At 38.5% G+C, this 18,816-nt stretch overlaps 1 protein-coding gene across 1 annotated transcript in view; it reads right to left on the bottom strand.

The window, feature by feature from the left end:
- LOC127436755 (voltage-dependent L-type calcium channel subunit alpha-1C-like) overlaps positions 1-18,816 on the bottom strand; it is a 198,583-nt gene that overhangs the window by 118,860 nt on the left and 60,907 nt on the right. Inside the window, exons 2-3 of the mRNA XM_051691101.1 lie at positions 10,565-10,907; positions 6,367-6,472 (exon numbers count right to left, since the gene is read on the bottom strand). Of these exons, the coding sequence (XP_051547061.1) occupies positions 6,367-6,472; positions 10,565-10,907 (449 nt within the window). The remainder of the gene's footprint in view (positions 1-6,366; positions 6,473-10,564; positions 10,908-18,816) is intronic.

The following is an 18,816-nucleotide window of genomic DNA, read 5'->3' as shown; positions in this document are numbered from 1 at the left end:
CGAAATTTGTGAGCAAACTAGACCTTTTAAAGGGGTATTGTCAAGTGCCATTAACACAGAGAGCACAAGAAATAACCTCATTCATAACACCATCGGGGCTATACTCATACTTTGTAATGAGTTTTGGCTTGCGAAATGCGCCAGCAACTTTTCAGAGATTAATGAATAAAGTTGTGTTTGAACTGGAAGGTTGTGCTGTGTATTTGGATGATGTTATTATTTTTAGTGACTCATGGGAACAACACCTTTTACGTCTTTGTGCTCTTTTGTTGGGCTTAGCTGAGGCTTGCCTTATGATTAACCTGGCAAAGTGTGAGTTTGCCAGGGCAACTGTAAAGTATCTGGGTAAAGTTGTTGGACAAGGTGAAGTACGCCCACTTCGGGCCAAAGTTTTGGCAATTCAACGTTTTCCTCCGGCATCGACAAAAAAATAATTAATGCGTTTTATAAGTATGGTCGGGTACTATCTGAGTTTTTGTCCAAACTTCTCAACTGTAGTTTCCCCGCTGACTGATTTGCTTAAGGGCTCTGTCAAGTTTGACTGGAGTTCAAACTGCCAGGAGGCCTTTGGGAATGTTAAACTGCTGCTGACCACTGCTCCTGTTCTGGCTGCTACTTGGCTGGATAAATCTTTTAAAATCCAGGTGGATGCAAGCCAGGTCGGAGCAGGTGTGGTTCTGTTACAGACGGGTGAGGCTGGAATTGACCATCTTCTTTTCTCTCAAGTTTAATACTTAACAGAAAAACTATTCAGTCATTGAGAAAGAAGCTTTGGGTTTAATTTGGGCACTCCAGCATTTTGATGTGTATGTGGGGGGAGGATTTCCGGTGGTAGGGTTTTCTGATCATAATCCTCTAACCATTTTACATTCTTTACAGACCCCAAGACAGCAGTTAATGCATTGGGTTCTCTTTTTAGAGCCCTACAATTTAACCATTAAACACATCAGAAGATGTGACAACGTAGTGGCAGATGCGTTGTCTCGGTCTCCTGACCTGACTGAGTGATGTTATTCTGTGTTTGTTTTGCGGTCATCTTCTGTTTTTCTGCACTCATCTTTGTCACCTTAAACGTGCTTTCGGATCAGGATTGCTGGGGATGAAGTAGGTGGTGTAAGGTAATGGAGATGATAGTCAGACAACACAGTTGCAGAAACTTGGATATCACAGGGAAGTATGATTCTGAAATTGTTATAAAGAAAACATTTATTTTTCTGTTTTGAAATTGGGTTTTTAGAGTCCCTTATTTTGTGGATTTGGGACTTTTAAGGGGTGGGGGCGGTGTTGTGCTGTGCCTATGAGTTTATGTTTGTGTGTGAGATCACAGGTGGCTTGGCTTGCAGGGGGCGTGGTTGCACACCTGAGGCTTGTGAGTGGGGAGCTTAAAAGTGCCAGTGTTGGAACACTCGAGGAGTCAATTAGGCAGCATGAGGCTACCAGAGAACGACCGTGGTGGTGGCTAGAGGACATCGTGGCCGTTCCAGGGGGGTTCACAACCATGAGCATCGTCCTTTTTTGTGCCACCTATTTTCTTTGGACTTTCTGTTGGTTTACTTAGGTTGGACTAAAAAGCCATTTGCACCACATTGGCAACATTCGTAGACATACTGACTGACATATACACTGATTAGCAAAACATTGCATGTTTGCATTTTTGTTTCCTAAATTTGATATCATGTGGCAATAATTGTGTGTCTCGTGTCCCTTTTCTGTTACAACCTATGAGTCGGGTTGTAACACATTCATACTCAATGATAAATCACACAAACACACACACACACAAATACATACTCAACAAATGTACCAAGTGCAGGAAAAAGAAATGGATTTTCATGTTACAAATGTTGACAGATTTCTTTATCACTGCAGCACAAAAATATGGGATTGAGGTACCATCTTGATTAGCTCTGCTTTTTTAACACCAGTCCCCTTTAGATTTTATGTCTAGGCTCAGTTTCTGTCAGACAGAGCTCCACAGGTGTCCGCATTCTGCTGACAAAAGTGGTGTGCAAGTGACTCCTTGTATGACAAAGTCAAATGCTGTCTGTATCCCTCAAATAACCAATAACCTTGATTCTGTGATCCATTAACTAGCCTTGGTCTAGCAGACGGGCACTTATCTAATTTATCTTTGAATGTCCCCCAGCGAGAGCGTCATACCTGTTTGAATGTAAACACATATACTAACTATAGAATAGAGTGCTAACAGATGGCAAGTTAACGAAGAGTTCTGTGTCTCAGACTGCTCTGCAGGTTGGTTGCATAGTTACTCTGTTACCACGGTAGCTGTGCATTTTACAATCACCAAGGATACCATATCCATGACAACCTCTCCCCATCAAAAGATTCCATTCCACATTGATAAGTAGAGGGGTGTATCAAATGAAGGTACAGTAGCTGTACTTGTTTCATTATCACCTGGCTAATAGGACATGAGCTGTGTCAAAATCATGGACATGTGCTTTTATTCACACAGATTTGGCACTTAACACATTATGTAGCTCCAGATCTCAGAGGTGATGGGTAGATGGATTAGTACACTATATTTGTTAAGTCAGGGTATCTGCAGGTATCATCATATCCAATTTAATACTTTTTAATACCCTTTTGAAGACCTTCTCAATCATTCACATTCTCTGTTCTTCACTGGTGGAATGCGCATTTGAGTCAGATGTAGTTTTTTGGAGGCCCCCCTCAATTCAAGCACTGCCTAAATGCATGCTCAGTGTTTCAACTGCAGTCCATATGAATGTTATTTTTTTCCCGTATGGAGCTGAAGCTTTGAGCGAAATCTTGCGAGTAAACAAGGTAAAATTTGCATTGAGTTGTGAAACAACACATTCACATACCACATTTACTGTGAGATGCGAGCGCTATTAGTGAATGCGGCTGTGCGCCAGAACGGTTAGATGCTTCATGGTCAATGCCCGTCCCGCAAGTGATTAACTTAAACATTCGCTTATGTCTGACATGAATGCAAACAGATGCAACAAGTCAGGTATGTCAAAATATTGTATCTGTGCATACGACTTTGCAGTCTAAACGCACTAATGCAGCCAAATAGATCTGCCGCTGCCTATTATGTTGTTAATATGAATCAAACAACAGTACTGAAAAGAAAGCCACTGACTGCTCTTTATTTATTTGTTATTATTAGCCTATGTTCTTGGTTTAATAATACTTATGCTACTCATTATTCTGATTATTTACCTAAAATGAAGCAGTGTTTACTTAATTAAGAAACCCTAAGGCAACATGCCATAGTTAAATAATATAAAGATATCAAATAAAGGAGTGTGTTCAATAACATAAAATACATTTTTACTGTGGTATTGAATTTCTGAAATAAAGAATTGTGAAATTTCACTGGTATTGGTACCAACTAAAATGGCATAAATACAGATATATATATATATATATATATATATATATATATATATATATATCACACACACACACACACACACACACACACACACACACACACACATATACACACACCAATACCACCATAACATCATATAACATGACCATAGCATCATCTTAATCACCATTGTCACTGTCATCTAACACTACAACAAGCATGATCACCATCATCATCAAACATGGACATTATGATCACATCGTATCAAAACTACCACAATCACATCACCACGACCATAACATCATCATATTTACCACTATTATCAGTGTCCTCACCCCTACAGTCACTAGAACAATCACATCACCATCATCACAATCACACCACCATTATCATCACTATCACATCACCACCACATAAGTTACCATCATAATCACCATTATCATCACTGTCATATTACCATTATCACAAGCATGATCCAAGGCCATAACCATGCCTTGAACATTGTGGGGGACCAAACCATTTTGGGGGTGGGGGGTCGCAGGTGTCCTCGGTCCTTTAAAATAGTAAATGCGGTAAATGCAATAATTTTCTGAATAAAGACTTTAAATGCATTAACGTTTTCTAAATGTGACCAAAATTTGACAATTTTTGGTTTTAAATTATCCTTTTTAATTCACACAGTACAAGACAAACACTGTGTCTGCATTGCTAGCAATTTGCCTATTTCAGTCATCTTTTCTTTCTTTTTTGTTCTGTATCAAAGAAAAGATGAATATAATTTGAATTTTTTTTTTCACTGATGTATCTGTAAAATGACAAAATTATTTACTGTCCTCAAGTTGTCCCTCATTGTTTTTTCCCCCCATAGAATCTTAAAACAATCTTTTCTTCAAGAATCCTAATGCTGCTCTTTTACATACAAAAACAGTTCATATTGACCACTGCTGTCAAGGTCCAAAGAGAAAAAAAAAATCATCAAAATACCATAAAAGTAGTCCATACAACACTAAGCTTTTCTATGGCCCCAGAAAGCTTGGAATATAATGCATGAGTCATATGGACTACTGTTATGATGTCTTTATACTGAACCTTTAATAACGATAATCACTATAAACTGTTATTCTATGGAATAGAACTGCTTAAAATATCAATTTTTATGTTCCAAGAAAAAGTAACACCATATGAGTTTTGAACAACATAAGGGTGAGTAAAAGTACATTTTCCATTTTTTGGTGAACTACTTCTTTAACTGGTGGCTCATTTTTTGAGCATAGACCTGAGAAGGGCATACTCAAAATAAAAAGTCTCTTATAAAAAGATGACTCTTAGGAGATGCTGTATACAATTCAGAATTAAAGACAAAATTATTTAGAAAATCTTAAATTGATTAATTATTACCTAATACTATTTGCACTAACAACTATATGACACTGACCTTGTCACAACCTAAAAACTCAATTGAAGCCACAGGTCTAATGTTCTAGTTTTAATCTTAGGGTGATAATGCTCTACTTTGTGTTTTATCAATAATTTTCTTAGACAATGTGAATTTTCTAAAAAGTTCCTTCAAAAGCTTGCCAGATTAATTCAATTCCTTTACAATGTACACAAACATTCACTCTTTTTCTTAAGCCTGATATGCTGAAAACTGCTCCGTTAATGTTTTCACATTCACAATTATGAATGACATACGAATCACATACTGTACGTGACATATTTTCAATTCAAAACGGCGAATTTCGAAAAATAGAGAAAAGTTTGCACCCTTGGAAATTACTTACGGTTGGTGCAACATTTTAATCATAAAACAGTGCTCAACTTTTGCATGTTTATCTATATACTGACATCTTACAAGACACCAACACTCTTAACCTGAACAGCAGCACATAATGGACTGCGGCAGAACAGCAACAAGGATATAAATTATTGGAGGGGACAATTTGGCCATATCTGATTATTGGGTGGGGGGCTTGTCACCCTCAATGTATATTGTGGTTACGGCCCTGGCATGATCTCATCACTATCATCTTCATCAAACACCATCATCACAATAACATCACCACCATCACATCATTATCTTAATCACCATTATCATCATCATATCACCACTACCATTATAAACACAATCACATCACCATCATTATCACAATCACATCATCATCACATCCCTACCACTATAACATCATCATAATCACAATTATCATTACTGTCATCTCACCACTACAATCACCAGCACAATCACATGATCATCACAAACGCATTACAACTATTATCATCACTAGCACATCACCATCATTATCATCACCACCAAATCATTGTAATCATCATATCACCATCATTACCGTTATCACTATAATCACTGCCATAACTAACATCACCACCACCATCACCCTTAGCATATCACTACTACCATCTCGAGCACAATCACATAACCATCATTATAACAATCACATCCCCACCACCATAGAATCATCATTTTCACCATTATTATCACGGTCATCTCACCGCTACAATCATCAGCACAATCACATGATCATCAGAAAAGTATCATGACCATTGTCATCACTAGCACATCACCACCATAACATCATTATTACCAATACCATCATGAGCACAATCACATCACCATCATCATATCACCACTACAATGACCACCATTATCATTACCACTATAATTCTCCTCACCTCCACCATCATTGCCATAATCAACAATCAACATCACCACCACCATAATCATCACCACATTATCTTCACCACCATCCAGTGGCATCGCTGAAGTTCACAGGGCCCAGGACATATTTTAAGGGTGAATGGCCCCTCTCTTAAGTCCAATGAGTAGACTATTCCATTGGGAACCTCAGTGGGCCTCAGTATCACAGGGCCGGGGATAATGTTGCTCCCCTGATGACGGCCCTACCACCATCATTATTATCATCAACATCATGACGACCACCATCATTGCTCATGTCTGAATGTGTTCTGTGTGGCAAAGTGACTCTTACCAGGTTGGAGTTGGTTGCGTTGGAATCATCCTCAGGGAAAGGGATGTAGACAGCTAAGGCCACACAGTTTGCAAAAATAGTCATCAAAATTATGATTTCAAATGGTCTGAAGAATTAGTGTTAAAGGAAATGACATCAGAGTTGGTTCAGACAAGCAAAAAGACAGTATAGACACAGACATATTTTTTGACAGTAGTCTATAATACGGATTCATTCACATCAAGAAAACATCATGCACTCTCAGCTACCTTCTGAAATAATCATCACAAACCCAATATGAGCACTACTGTATTTTGGATATCGCTTTGGGGAAAGTCTGCCAAGAATGTAAATGTATGAACTACAGATAAAAACAAATTTATTTAGTAAACTATTAATACTTAATATGATTTATTAAGTATTAGCTGCTTTCTAAAGTGATGTCAGTTTCAGGCCCTGCATCAGTGCTCTGGCTTTGTCCATTATGTGTGCCGTTTCAAAGAGTTGCACCACAGATGTACAGTGCAGCTATGTAACAGTATGAAGCCATGTAAGCCAGCATTAGTGTCAGAGAGCCCAAATTCACTCTTGAATTTATTTGCTCATATCCAATTTTTTTTATTTTCTCTTCTGTTAATAACACGGCCAAGCTCGTCAAGAATCTGGCCTTCATCAAGACAACGATCTTCACCCCCTCCCCCTTGTCATTCTCTCCTCCTCTGCTCTCCTCCCTCTCTTTTCACTGGCCAAATTGTTTGTTTGGCATTCAGTTCCGCTGGAAATGCAATCAAACTGTGTCATCATATGTTACAGGAATGGATTTCTCAGAGATGGGCATTGAGTCGTATGGCACGTGTCCTGAGAAGAAACAGATGTGTTCTTGATTTTCTGGATGTTTCTGTTATATCTGCTGTCTAGACCTTGAGTGATGACTCTGGGGTTAGTTCAGAATTACAGAGCGATAGACCCTGTAACCCGTTTAGATAAACATGCTTGTAGATCAGTAGTTCAGGTCCCCAAGGGAGTAAAAACAGACCACTGCCGACAGAAACATACTGAATTTTATCTAACCTCCCTTTAAAGGGTCTTGCCAGGTTATAAATAACACTTCTATATATGAAATTTGCTTGACTGTGTGTATTGTGTGAATGTGTTTAAGTGAATGTGTTAAAAGGGGGGTCAATATGCATTTGCATGTGTTTATGTGTGTATGTGGGAGGAGTGAATATTTCAGAGTGTATTAGTGTGTATGCGCACATGTGGACCTGTTAAGCCTGTTGAGAGGAGCTGTTGGCATGGCAACACAGCCAAAGACAGGAGAGATAGGCTCTGGAGTCTCTGGAGATACAGATCCAGTCAAGTGTGTGCAAGACTGAAGACACATGCGGACAGAGCTGACAAAATAGGAACTTTTATGAAAGAGCCCCAAAATATTACCCAGGAAAAATATGTTCGTGTCTCCCCAGTTCAGTTGCTCCCCTTACGTCATTTTGTGAATTTATGACAGAATCTTTGATGATGTCATCAGTTCTTGGCTTAAGCTGTGAATGGGAGTTGGACCCACTTTTTCTGATTTAGGAAGCATTTTAGTCAACCAGCCAATCAATCAATCCTCACATATTTTACAGGTCAGTGGCCTATCACAGTGCAGAACTGATTACACAAAATAATGAGAGAGAGAGAGAGAGAAGGTGGAAATGACAGAGGAACACACTGTCCTAGAGTCTCCTGAAAGAGGGGGCATTTGAGGAGGACCTCTGTATGACTCATCAAAGCTCATCTTAATTCACCTTGATTCTTTTAGGAATTGGATGCAATACTCACATCTAACAAACACACTATTATAAAACAAGCTATAACACAGCTTTGAAACATGTTCACTATAAAAGCTTCTTTGCAATGCAATGAGCTCAGAAGCTGCATTTGAAGTAGCTTAAATACCACAAAAAGTGTGATTACACAGACTTTTTATGACACAATGGGGTAAGGAGTCGGTATATCCAAGTATTACTTTCAAGCGACACAGACTCTTTAGGCCGAAACATACTCTATGCAAGTTCGTGTCATGAACCCAGACGCTTCTAGCTTTTAGATTTTGTGCATTTGACCGAATTCATAACAACGCAAGTGCACACTGCATTCTCATCATTGCCGGAAGGGGCGCTATAGAGGACATTAGTGTAAACTGTCTGTTTCTACTGTGTTTTCTCTTCCAACTCAACTACTGTTATGGCAGAGCAATTTTGCTGAGTAAGTTAGTGAAAGTCAATATATTTATAGCAACTTACCTGAATAAGAACACATCCAGTTTAATGACACAGACTTTTGAAGGTGACTATGGCCCCCTTGAGTTAGTTGGTTACCGCCAGAGTAACGCAGCATGTTCAATGCGTTGGTCATGCGCTTGCAAATACGTACAGCATACACATACTTGCGTAAAGTATATTTCTGCCACTGAGACACCTTAACTCGGCAGCATAATGATGTCATAACAAATCAAACACATTATTACACATTAAACACACTACCAGTATCAAGAAATGCACTCATCTGCTAAAAAAGACACTATATCACATCAGATGAATGATGCACTGCTGTCAATCAATGCAAAAACATAAATGTGACCACTGCATGCTGATGAGCAATAATCCCAGATCATCTAACCCTGCTACTTCCTGTCTAAAGGGGTGTTCACAGTGACAGTGATTTGCAGCAACAAAGTAACTGGAAGTCATTCATTTTCAATGAGAGATCGTGATTTGAGTTCAACATTATGCTCACATGACACACCACCAGATACAGCTAGATTCAGCAATCAAGTAAGAATGACTACAGGCAATCAACAGTACAGAGACTTGTCAACCACAACTGATTTGATCGCTGTCAGTGTGAACACATCTTGAGATGTTCATGACAGAAGTCTGTAATACTGATTAATATTCAGAAAACAACAGGCATTTTCAGCTACCTACTGAAGCAATCTTTACAAACCCAATATGACTCTTTTGGAAGTCACTTTGGGCAGAAATTGTCTGCCAAGAATGTAACTCTAAAATCAACAGATTAAAAACAGTAACTTCATAAGCATTGACTGCTTTCTAAAGTCAGTTTTAGGCCCTGTATCAGTGTTCTGGCTTCCACTAGTGTTCCACTTTGCAATTAGTAATGCCTCTTTCACACTGGACTCGGAATCTGAGCGTAAGCAGCGCATACGCGGTGCACGTTAACAGGTTAGAGCATTCACATAGGAAGCGTTAGCAGCACGTTCGAGCGGTGCGTGAGCGGCGGGAGTTTCGGCGTCAAGTCTATTTTTGCTGCGCTGCTCATGCTGAATTAAAGTGCCAGTGCACTGTTGATGGACATCATGAAGATGGGTCGACACAAAAAAACAAAACAGATATTGCACAGAATATGCATGTATTTGTAGTCTAGTGTGTTTTTGTATTAATTACAGCTCATAGGAAACAAAATAAAATAATAAAAAATTTAAATGACATAAAAACAAAATGTACTTATTTTAATTATTTCACTCAAGCAGACATAATTACTTATTTCTGGCTATATTATTAAGCTACATTAAGTGTGACTGCGCCAAACCGAGTGATCATAACCGTCTTGTGCAAAACAACGTTCGGGCTCATCATCCTCCCCCTTCCACTAAATAATGATGTTTAAAAATGAGCAGAGCTCATTATGTTGGCTGTAACTACATGAAATAATTCTACAAGACTGCATTATATTACACCAGCATCACGTAAATACGATTTCATGACGATCACGTTTGTAGCACTTAACAATAGCTCACTCCATTTTATAACTATTTTCGGTGTAGAGTGCAGCAGTTTCTGCAGCAGAAGCACGGCTGGTGTAAAAGCACACGCGTTGTTGCAGCGATATTGTCGCAACGCACTGCTTCAGTTCCGCTCACGCGCTGCTTCGGTGTGCTGTGAAAGAGGCATAAATTAGCAAACTTATAAATACGTTTATTTTTCTTATCCCATTGGCAAATAGTTTTTTCCCTCAATTTAATTAGATTTCTATGAAAACAATACAAAATATCTTATGCCATTTTGTTGTTAAAATATATAAAGCAAAAATATCGTGTTTTAAGAGTGTTTGGATATTTTTCTGGAAAACAAGATTAAAATACTAATTAAGAAAATGATTTTTTGCATTGAATAAACAGCCCTGTACCACAGCCCTGTTCAGTAAAGGATACTTCCATTCCACGATACTGATGCACGCCCTGCGGATGGGGTTTTTAAGAGTGAGGCAGAGAAGGGCTCGGGGTGGGCGTGTTGAGGCAGTGCTGGCCTGTTTCTTGGGTTTGGTGTAGTGCTGGCGTTTGCGCTGTGTAGAACACGCAGTGGAAATTTGGGCTCCAGTGGTGCCCATCAGCTTGGCCTGCCGTGCCGCGTCAATGGCAGCCTGCCAGCTGAGGGGGGCGCCAGGGGTGGGAATGTGTTCAGGTGCAAGACCCAGCACACCACCCCCACCCCCCACATGCTCATCCTCATTCAGACTGGCAACCGGAGCCAACGATGGACTGGAGTAGTTGGAGCCTGTAGAGGGAGAGAAAGAGATAGTGAGTGAGTATGCGAGAGGAAGAGAGACGCCATAAAGACAAGATGCCAAGCAGAACCCTGTCCTGTTTTATCCAGTATCACAGAAGACAGTTTGGGATGCTGTCGCTGCCACCTTGCTCTCTAGATATCGGCATCAACCACTGAAAAATCTAATTTGACCACTAATTGTAATGTACCAGTTTAACCGTTTGTGAAACGCTGGCCTTTAGTTCAACAGTTTTGATCAGTAAAATCTTTGAGCTAGCCAGAAGCAACAGAATATTCCTATGACATCACACCAAAAAAATCACACATGGCAGCCCTGCAGGACTGATTCTCATCTCCATCTGCAGTCCAAGAGTGTAAAATCCAAAGAGAACCATTATGAACCGTTCTACTGAAAAGTGTGTGCGCGAGTGCGTGCGTTACCATGAGCCCGTGAAGAATGAGAGACAGTGAAATCACAGTAGTAAACCACAAAACTGACTATTTCACCCTCTATCTTTTCCATTCCTATTCTCTTTCTCTCTCTTTAATAAATGTTTCAGCCCACTGAATATGCCAAAGTATGGATTAGTCTGGAGCATCATGTAAGAATGACATCAGTGAATCCTCTCTCTCTCCAAAAGTTAAACTGGTAAAACTGATTTGGATTAAATTCAGTTAAGATGTGTGCGCTCTAAAAGAGACCACGCTACGTCTTGTCTTATATCAGTTGTGGATTCAGTGAAGTGTGTTTGAGAGTAAGTAGGGTGGGCTACTTGTTCATGTTATCAGATTCTTAAAATACAGGAAATCAAAGTGAGCTCTTCTCAATGACATGCTGCCTCTACCAGAAAGCCATCTCTAATTACCGTAACAACATCATGTTCTTGATGAAGGACTTTCAAAAGGAAGAATCTCAGTAACTCATCCTCAAGTTCATCCTGAAGTTTAGTGCATTTGATTCACTCTCTAGAGAGATACCCTCTTTTTCATAGTGGCAGTTAAAGCTAGAGTATGTAATTTATACCAGAAGCATTTTTTGTTATACTGGCTGAAAGTTTCTTTGCATCCTGACAGCAATTAATAAATCAAGTGCTCTGATACCAAAAAAAAAAAAATATATATATATATATCCATTATCGGTGGCAGTCACAGGCCTGTAAAAGGCCCATCCATTCATTTCATTCAGCCCGAATACAATGATTGGATGGCCTACCTGTCTGTCTAACTATGTACCTACCTACCTCCGCGCACTCTGCCCGTGCCCTCAATGGCGTGAGTTGGGGGCGGGACTATCTGACTGTTTGAACAACTGCAGGCAAGGGGCATATTCAGAAAGCTGTTTTAAAAACAACGTTTATTTTTGCAATTAGGTTCGGTGGTGCTTGTGTCGCAGAAATTACATACTCCAGCTTTAAGTTTGGTCCTTATAGTGAGATATACAGTTCATGGACATGCAGAAACAACAGTCATACAGACACACATATAAATGCAAACATTATTTCAACCAGGACAAGTGTCAAAATAATCCCCACATTCAAAATCACATTCATATGTAAAAAAACAACAACAAAAAAACAATCAAATCTGCACCTCAGTGACTGACTGCATAAAAAAGTGTGAGTAGTCAGCTCTGACAGGTACTAAAGCTGTTCAGTTTGGAATCTACATTCCTTATGAATGAACTGAGGTGGTTCAATCAATGCAGCTCAAAAATCAAAGCAGACATCAGGGGTTCCCCTTTATCACTGATCTGGGAACAGCTTTAGGCTTCTCTCAGCACTTTGGAGTAGAGGATCATTTTGGACCAAACGAACAACTGGAACCTCGACCACAGGGACATTTGTATTGCTGGTAAAATATTAGTAAATCAAACTAATACAGAATACAATGTGCACAAATAACAAGGACACAGTGTCCAAAAAAAAATCACCACACTGAACAAAGGGGGTATGGAATGAAATATGTGCCATTGGGACTTGAACTTGAGGACTTGAATTTGAACGTTTACTTGATCTTGCAGTTTGTACTTGAATTACATCAAACTTTGAACTTGATTTGTAGGACTTGTACCTGAACCTGAATTTGCAGTTTTTGAACTTTTAATACGAGCCAACCACCTTCTGTGTAATGTCATGTTTGCTAGACAGTCTACTCTACTTTTATTTCATTTTTCAAGTTTAGATGATAAGTTGGACGTGCCTCGAGTGCAGGTGTCCAAATAGTAGCAACTGTGAAGCCAACGTTAACATAAGTCAGGTCTGGATTGGAAGGTCGGTCAGCAAAGATTAATGCATCCCCTGGGTGTTAGATAACAAAAAATAAATACATCTATACAACATCTAACAGCCTGTTTACCAATCACACTAATTACTTCAGAACAAGTAACTTACGCTAGAGAGAGGTGGTGGCTCTCATTCAGCCATGATCCCATGTTGGCACTATTTCACAGCAGACCCTTCCTCTTCCAAATGTGAACTGCGAGCTACGTTGTGATTGGTAAAGGAGGAGTTTGATTACATACAGGCTTGATTGCTCTTTCTGAGTGTCCCGGATGTCTTTGTCAAATTTACCCGAATCTGAATATAAAACCTGAATCAGTGTATTAAAAAATGTAATCTGAATTTAATGATCTGAATTCATGCCACGTACATTTAAATTTCAAGTTTGATGTTATTCAAGTTCAAACTGCAAATTCAAGTTCCCAATGGCACATATTTAATTCCATAGGTGGGTGATATAAGCAAAAATAACACAATATTCTCAAAATGTTACTCCATAATAGATATAACAATATACATATTTTTATGAAAAATTTATTCAAAACTGTTGTAAAAATAATGAAAAATCCTTTGGCTTGAAATCATTTACAAAGTAAAGGTTTGCCTATTACACATTTTTATTTAAACAGCCATGTACATTCATTGCAATTAAACAAAAGCATAAAAAAAATTAATAAATAATCATAAAAATGTACAAATGTATCTGCTCAAATGGGTTTTTTTTTATACATAAAAAAAAAAATACAAATAAATAAAATGTTCTCACTTGTAAGGTGGGGTGCCAAGGTGTATAAGCAAATGTATGATCTCTGAGAAAATCAACATATGACCTTTCTCACAATTAGCATCTCTTCCTGAGGCACCACACCCCACTGAGTGAAGATTGCCAATTCACTCCTCATTGTTGCTCTTCCACATCTGTCCCATTCTCTCTCTTCCCCCCCCCCCCTCCTCCTTTGTTCCCCTTCAGCTCAGAATCACCTCAAAGTCACCTAAGATCTGTATGTAACAAAATATCATATCCGATGTATACAAATAATGTAACTAGGCATGTTTGGTATCATTTAAAAGGTCTCAGTGCGACTGGTACTATGGTCTCATCCCCACAACAGTATAATATCTGGTAATACAGTTGTGTGTTTTTGTTGTTTTTTTATTTCCTCCCCTTTTCTCCCAAATTTGGAATGCCCAATTCCCAATGCGCTCTAAGTCCTCATGGTGGTGTAGTGACTCGCCTCAATCCAGGTGACGGAGGACGAATCTCAGTTGCCTCCACATCTGAGACCGTCAATCTGCGCATCTTATCACATGGCTTGTTGAGCGCGTTACCACGAAGACCCAGCACGTGTGGAGGCTTCACGCTATTCTCCGCGGCATCCACGCACAACTCACCATGCGCCCCACCAAGAGCGAGAACCACATTATGGCGACCACGAGGAGGTTAACCCAACATGACTCAACCCACCCTAGCAACCAGGCCAATTAGTTGCTTAGGAAGCCTGACTGGAGTCTCTCAGCACACCCTGGATTTGAACTTGCGACTCGCTGAGCTACCCAGGCCCCCTGTAATACAGTTTTAACAATGTAGACAAATTCTGGCCACTGCTTGGGGTGCACCTACCTCCTTGGTCTTTCATCTAAATTACCTCCTGTATGCAGATAAACCTAACCACTCCCATATACCCTTTGTTTATGTTTTCTCTGGTTTGGGTATTTGATGAAATGTAACACACTGTTCATTGGAATTTTCTGTAACCAGAAATCCCCGTGGTGCTTACAGTACGTATTTTGCTGAAGTCAGGTATGTAGCTGTTACTCTTAAGATTCATCTTTAAGCATCAGATATTTTGTATTGATTATTTCTGAATTGATTACTTTACCTGGCTAATAAATTGTGAAACTTGATTCTATTCTGAAATTATTATCTTTAGTAGATTACGTTAAATTCCTGTTACCGCAAATCTGTGATCAGGGTCAATACACACTAAGACCCAGCATTTGATGGAGCATGAAGCACATCAACTGAGATCTTAAGCTTTCTGATTAACCATTTGGCTTTAGTTAAGTGTAATAGACCGTAAAGGCTAAAGAAAGTACTATCTGGCACAATGTAATATTGATCGCCCAGTCCAGATAGCACTAGTCATGACCTCAGATTAATGCTAATATTATTCTAGTCAAGTGTAATAGGAAACTATTGAACTAAACAAAACAACTATTTGGGTAATGGTATGTTGGTCGGCCTTATCCTACTAGTATTAGTTGTTTACCTCTGTCTAGGTATAATATTACATTAATTAAGTGTATACAGATCTATAGAAACTAAGCAAAACTACTAATTAGAAAGAGATTAGCTGCGGTAGTAATCATTCTTTTTAGTATTAGTCGTTTACCTCTGGCTAAAGATCAAACTGAGTTTGAAAGTTGAAAATTTTTTTGATTCTGAAAGAAACCTATCCATCACGCATTTTGCCTGATTTCACATTTTGGATGTAGGCTTTCATAACACACTGGAGATCTTTTTGGTGACTACATACAGTACTGTGCAAAAGTCGCATTATACACCAAAGCACATTATTTTTTCACAAACATTTAAGATGGTTATTTTGTATTCTGAAACATTCCCTTTGCAAATAGAATTGAACAGAAGAACACAGAGCAGATCCAGGATCCAGGATCTCAACATCGAGTCAGTTTGTGATTACAAGCAATTGTGACAACCTAAATAGAAATGTGGCAAGTTCTCCAAGAAGCTTGGAACATCCCATCTGCTAACAACCAAAAAAAAAAAAAAAAAAAACTGTGTCCAGGTGTACCTAGGACAATTGGTGTTATTTTGAAGGCAAAAGTTGTCACAACTAGGGTTGCAAAATTCCGGGAATTTTCGAAGTTGGAAACTCTCCATGGGAATTAACGGGAATATATGGGAATTGACGGGAATTTTTTTTTTTTTTTTTTTTTGCAAAAATTGCAAGTTAGCCTTTAACAGAGAACTTAAATGTAGTTGAGAAAAAAAAAAACATCTTGCAGCATAATCTTGGTTAAAACAGCCAGATTTAATGCAAATTCAGTTGAATTTCTACCCTGCGCATTCCTCAATCACATGCACACAGCACACTATTTACTGTAGGCTACTTACTACAGCAAGACTACTGAAGTCACACTACTGCATTTGAGCCCAAGAACTACATCCAGTCAAGTAAGTTTTGATGATATTACTAGGGTAAATATATTTGATCTATGGTATTAAAGTTTAACTAGCAAATACTAAATCAAAATGTGTTTATACAGTAGCTAGCTAGCCAGTAAATCAGATATGCTAAATGTAAGCTAGCTAACACCATTTCATTGACAATTTAAGAGGCTAGCTATCATGGTACTAGCTAGCTCAAATGTCTTCTGCTAGCCAGTTTTCTGTTATCATATAAGAACGTAGGTTATAGTTTGATTTAGCATGCTGACTGAGGAATGTTCATCTATTCATCAAGCCTATTTCTATTCATTTGTCCAGCATCAATTGTAAAATATTTTTACCATTCCAGAATATTCCAATTGTTTAGCTAACTATTTATATATCTGTGCATGGCATTGCATTAGTGTTTTTTTACAAACTTTTTTCTAATCTTATTCTACAGAAAAATGCCATGTGCGCCATCTGATGTGTGGATACGTTACATCTCAGCCAATGTAGAAAGAAAGGCTGTGTACATTTGCAAATACTGTGCAAAGACCTATGTTAAGAATGCCACAAAGATGCAGCAGCATATAGCCAAGTGCCCAAAGTTTTTTACAATATTTCCAAAATTCCCCAGCTTAAATTCCCATGGAAAGTTTCTGGAAAGTTTCCGGAAATGTACCCCCTTTGCAACCCTAGTCACAACAAATGTTGATTTTGCTATTTTTATTTTTATTGGACTTTATATGACGTTAACTGATAAATGAAAACTTTTTATGCCATTATTTTTTAAGATATCCTTACAATGTAACATTTTTTTTTTTTTTTTTTTACAAGTGCCTAAAACTTTTGCACAATACTGTATATTACTAGATATACATGAAATGTTTAACTAGATATTTCATAATTTAGTAGAAAGATGACTGCATAATCAACTATAACCAGTGGGGTGGGGCTTAGTGAACGCACACACCAGGGAAGACACATCTTTCTTCTAACAAACTCTTTATCCATCTCCAAGCCTTGGTGATTGAATGTAAATGGATCGAAACACCCATTTTACAGATGTTGTATTGCATTATTGTTTTGCATTAAATAAATTCTGTTTGCGAATTTTGTTTTGTTCTGAATGAGAAAAAAGGAGACTGGAATGTGATTAGGGTTGTATTAAATGTGCTAGAAGAAGCTAATATTAGCTTAGAAGTTGCTAAAGGAGATTTGGTTGGGTCTAAGAGGGAGATAAAACAAAATAGGCCCAATTTGTTTCCAAGATATAGATTTTTTTTTTTAAATCTCTTTTTTTGGACCATATATATAATTTTTTATTTTTTTTTCACTCCAGCAACTTAACAAAAACACACATCAACATGTTAATCAAGTGCACCACATGTATGAGTGTATTTTAACACCACAGACAAACACTCTCAAGCACTGTTTTATGAGTCAACATTATTCATCTCACCACACAAAAACACTAATTTACTCTCTTGCTGTGCTGTGCTGTACTGTAAGAGAATTCTCACTGCCGCAAAAGAAAATCAGTGGATGATTTAGAAGACTATATAAGAGAATAAAACATTTCTGCTGGTCATATTTTGCTCTGGTTTCTAGTGCAGCCAGGCCACTGTCACAAATGAGGATAAACACACCTGTCAGTCATATGTAAGAGGAGGTGTGCGATTGTAAAGCGGTGTGGCTAAAAGAGAACAGACTTTGATATCGGCGTTGCAAACCTGGTCCATTTACTGTAGTTTATTCTGGCCAGGAACTACTCACTTAAACAGGAAAAAAACAGTGTCATGTAAAATTGGTGATTAAATCTGAGGGCCCTATTTTAAGAGCGCTAGTGCTAAGCACAGTGTTGTATGAGAAATCATACACACAAAGTCAATGGATCAAAGGCAGTGGGTAAAAAATTAGGCCATAAAGTTTTGGTTTTTCATGCAAACATACGCTAAGTCTAGGCGCAAGTGGGTTTGGTGAAATTGGGCTGGGTCAAGTGCAATTTAATTTTGAGGTTCTTCTCCGGTAACTGTATAGTGGATAATCCATGAGTACTCAAGGATATCTTGTTTACTTGTTACTAAGTGCCTGAAACAAAACTCTGAATATAGTAGCGTCTTGAAAATGTAGAAAATAGATGTTCCTCTAAGCACTAATTGTAGGAGTCCAGATCGGGTATTGGTCCGACAAGCCCGATCCAAATGCAATACTGTGTGTTAGTGATTGTCATTACAGTCAAGCTCCAAAAATGGCATAAAAGAACCAAAAAAGCACCTTTAAAAAAGCACCATAATTCTCTTGAAGACAAAAGATAGCTTTGTAAACCTCAAAAGACTGTCTGTTTAAAATCTTAAAAGTTGTGCTCTGTTGTCATGCACACACATAGATAGCACATGCAGGCTGATGACGTGCTGCTGTTTTCTACTCTCAAAGCGGCATGCAACATGAACACGAAGAACAT

Source organism: Myxocyprinus asiaticus, chromosome 47 (assembly GCF_019703515.2).
Source record: "Myxocyprinus asiaticus isolate MX2 ecotype Aquarium Trade chromosome 47, UBuf_Myxa_2, whole genome shotgun sequence".
In the NCBI taxonomy this organism is placed as follows: domain Eukaryota; kingdom Metazoa; phylum Chordata; class Actinopteri; order Cypriniformes; family Catostomidae; genus Myxocyprinus; species Myxocyprinus asiaticus.
This window is presented reverse-complemented; position numbering and strand designations above follow the sequence as displayed.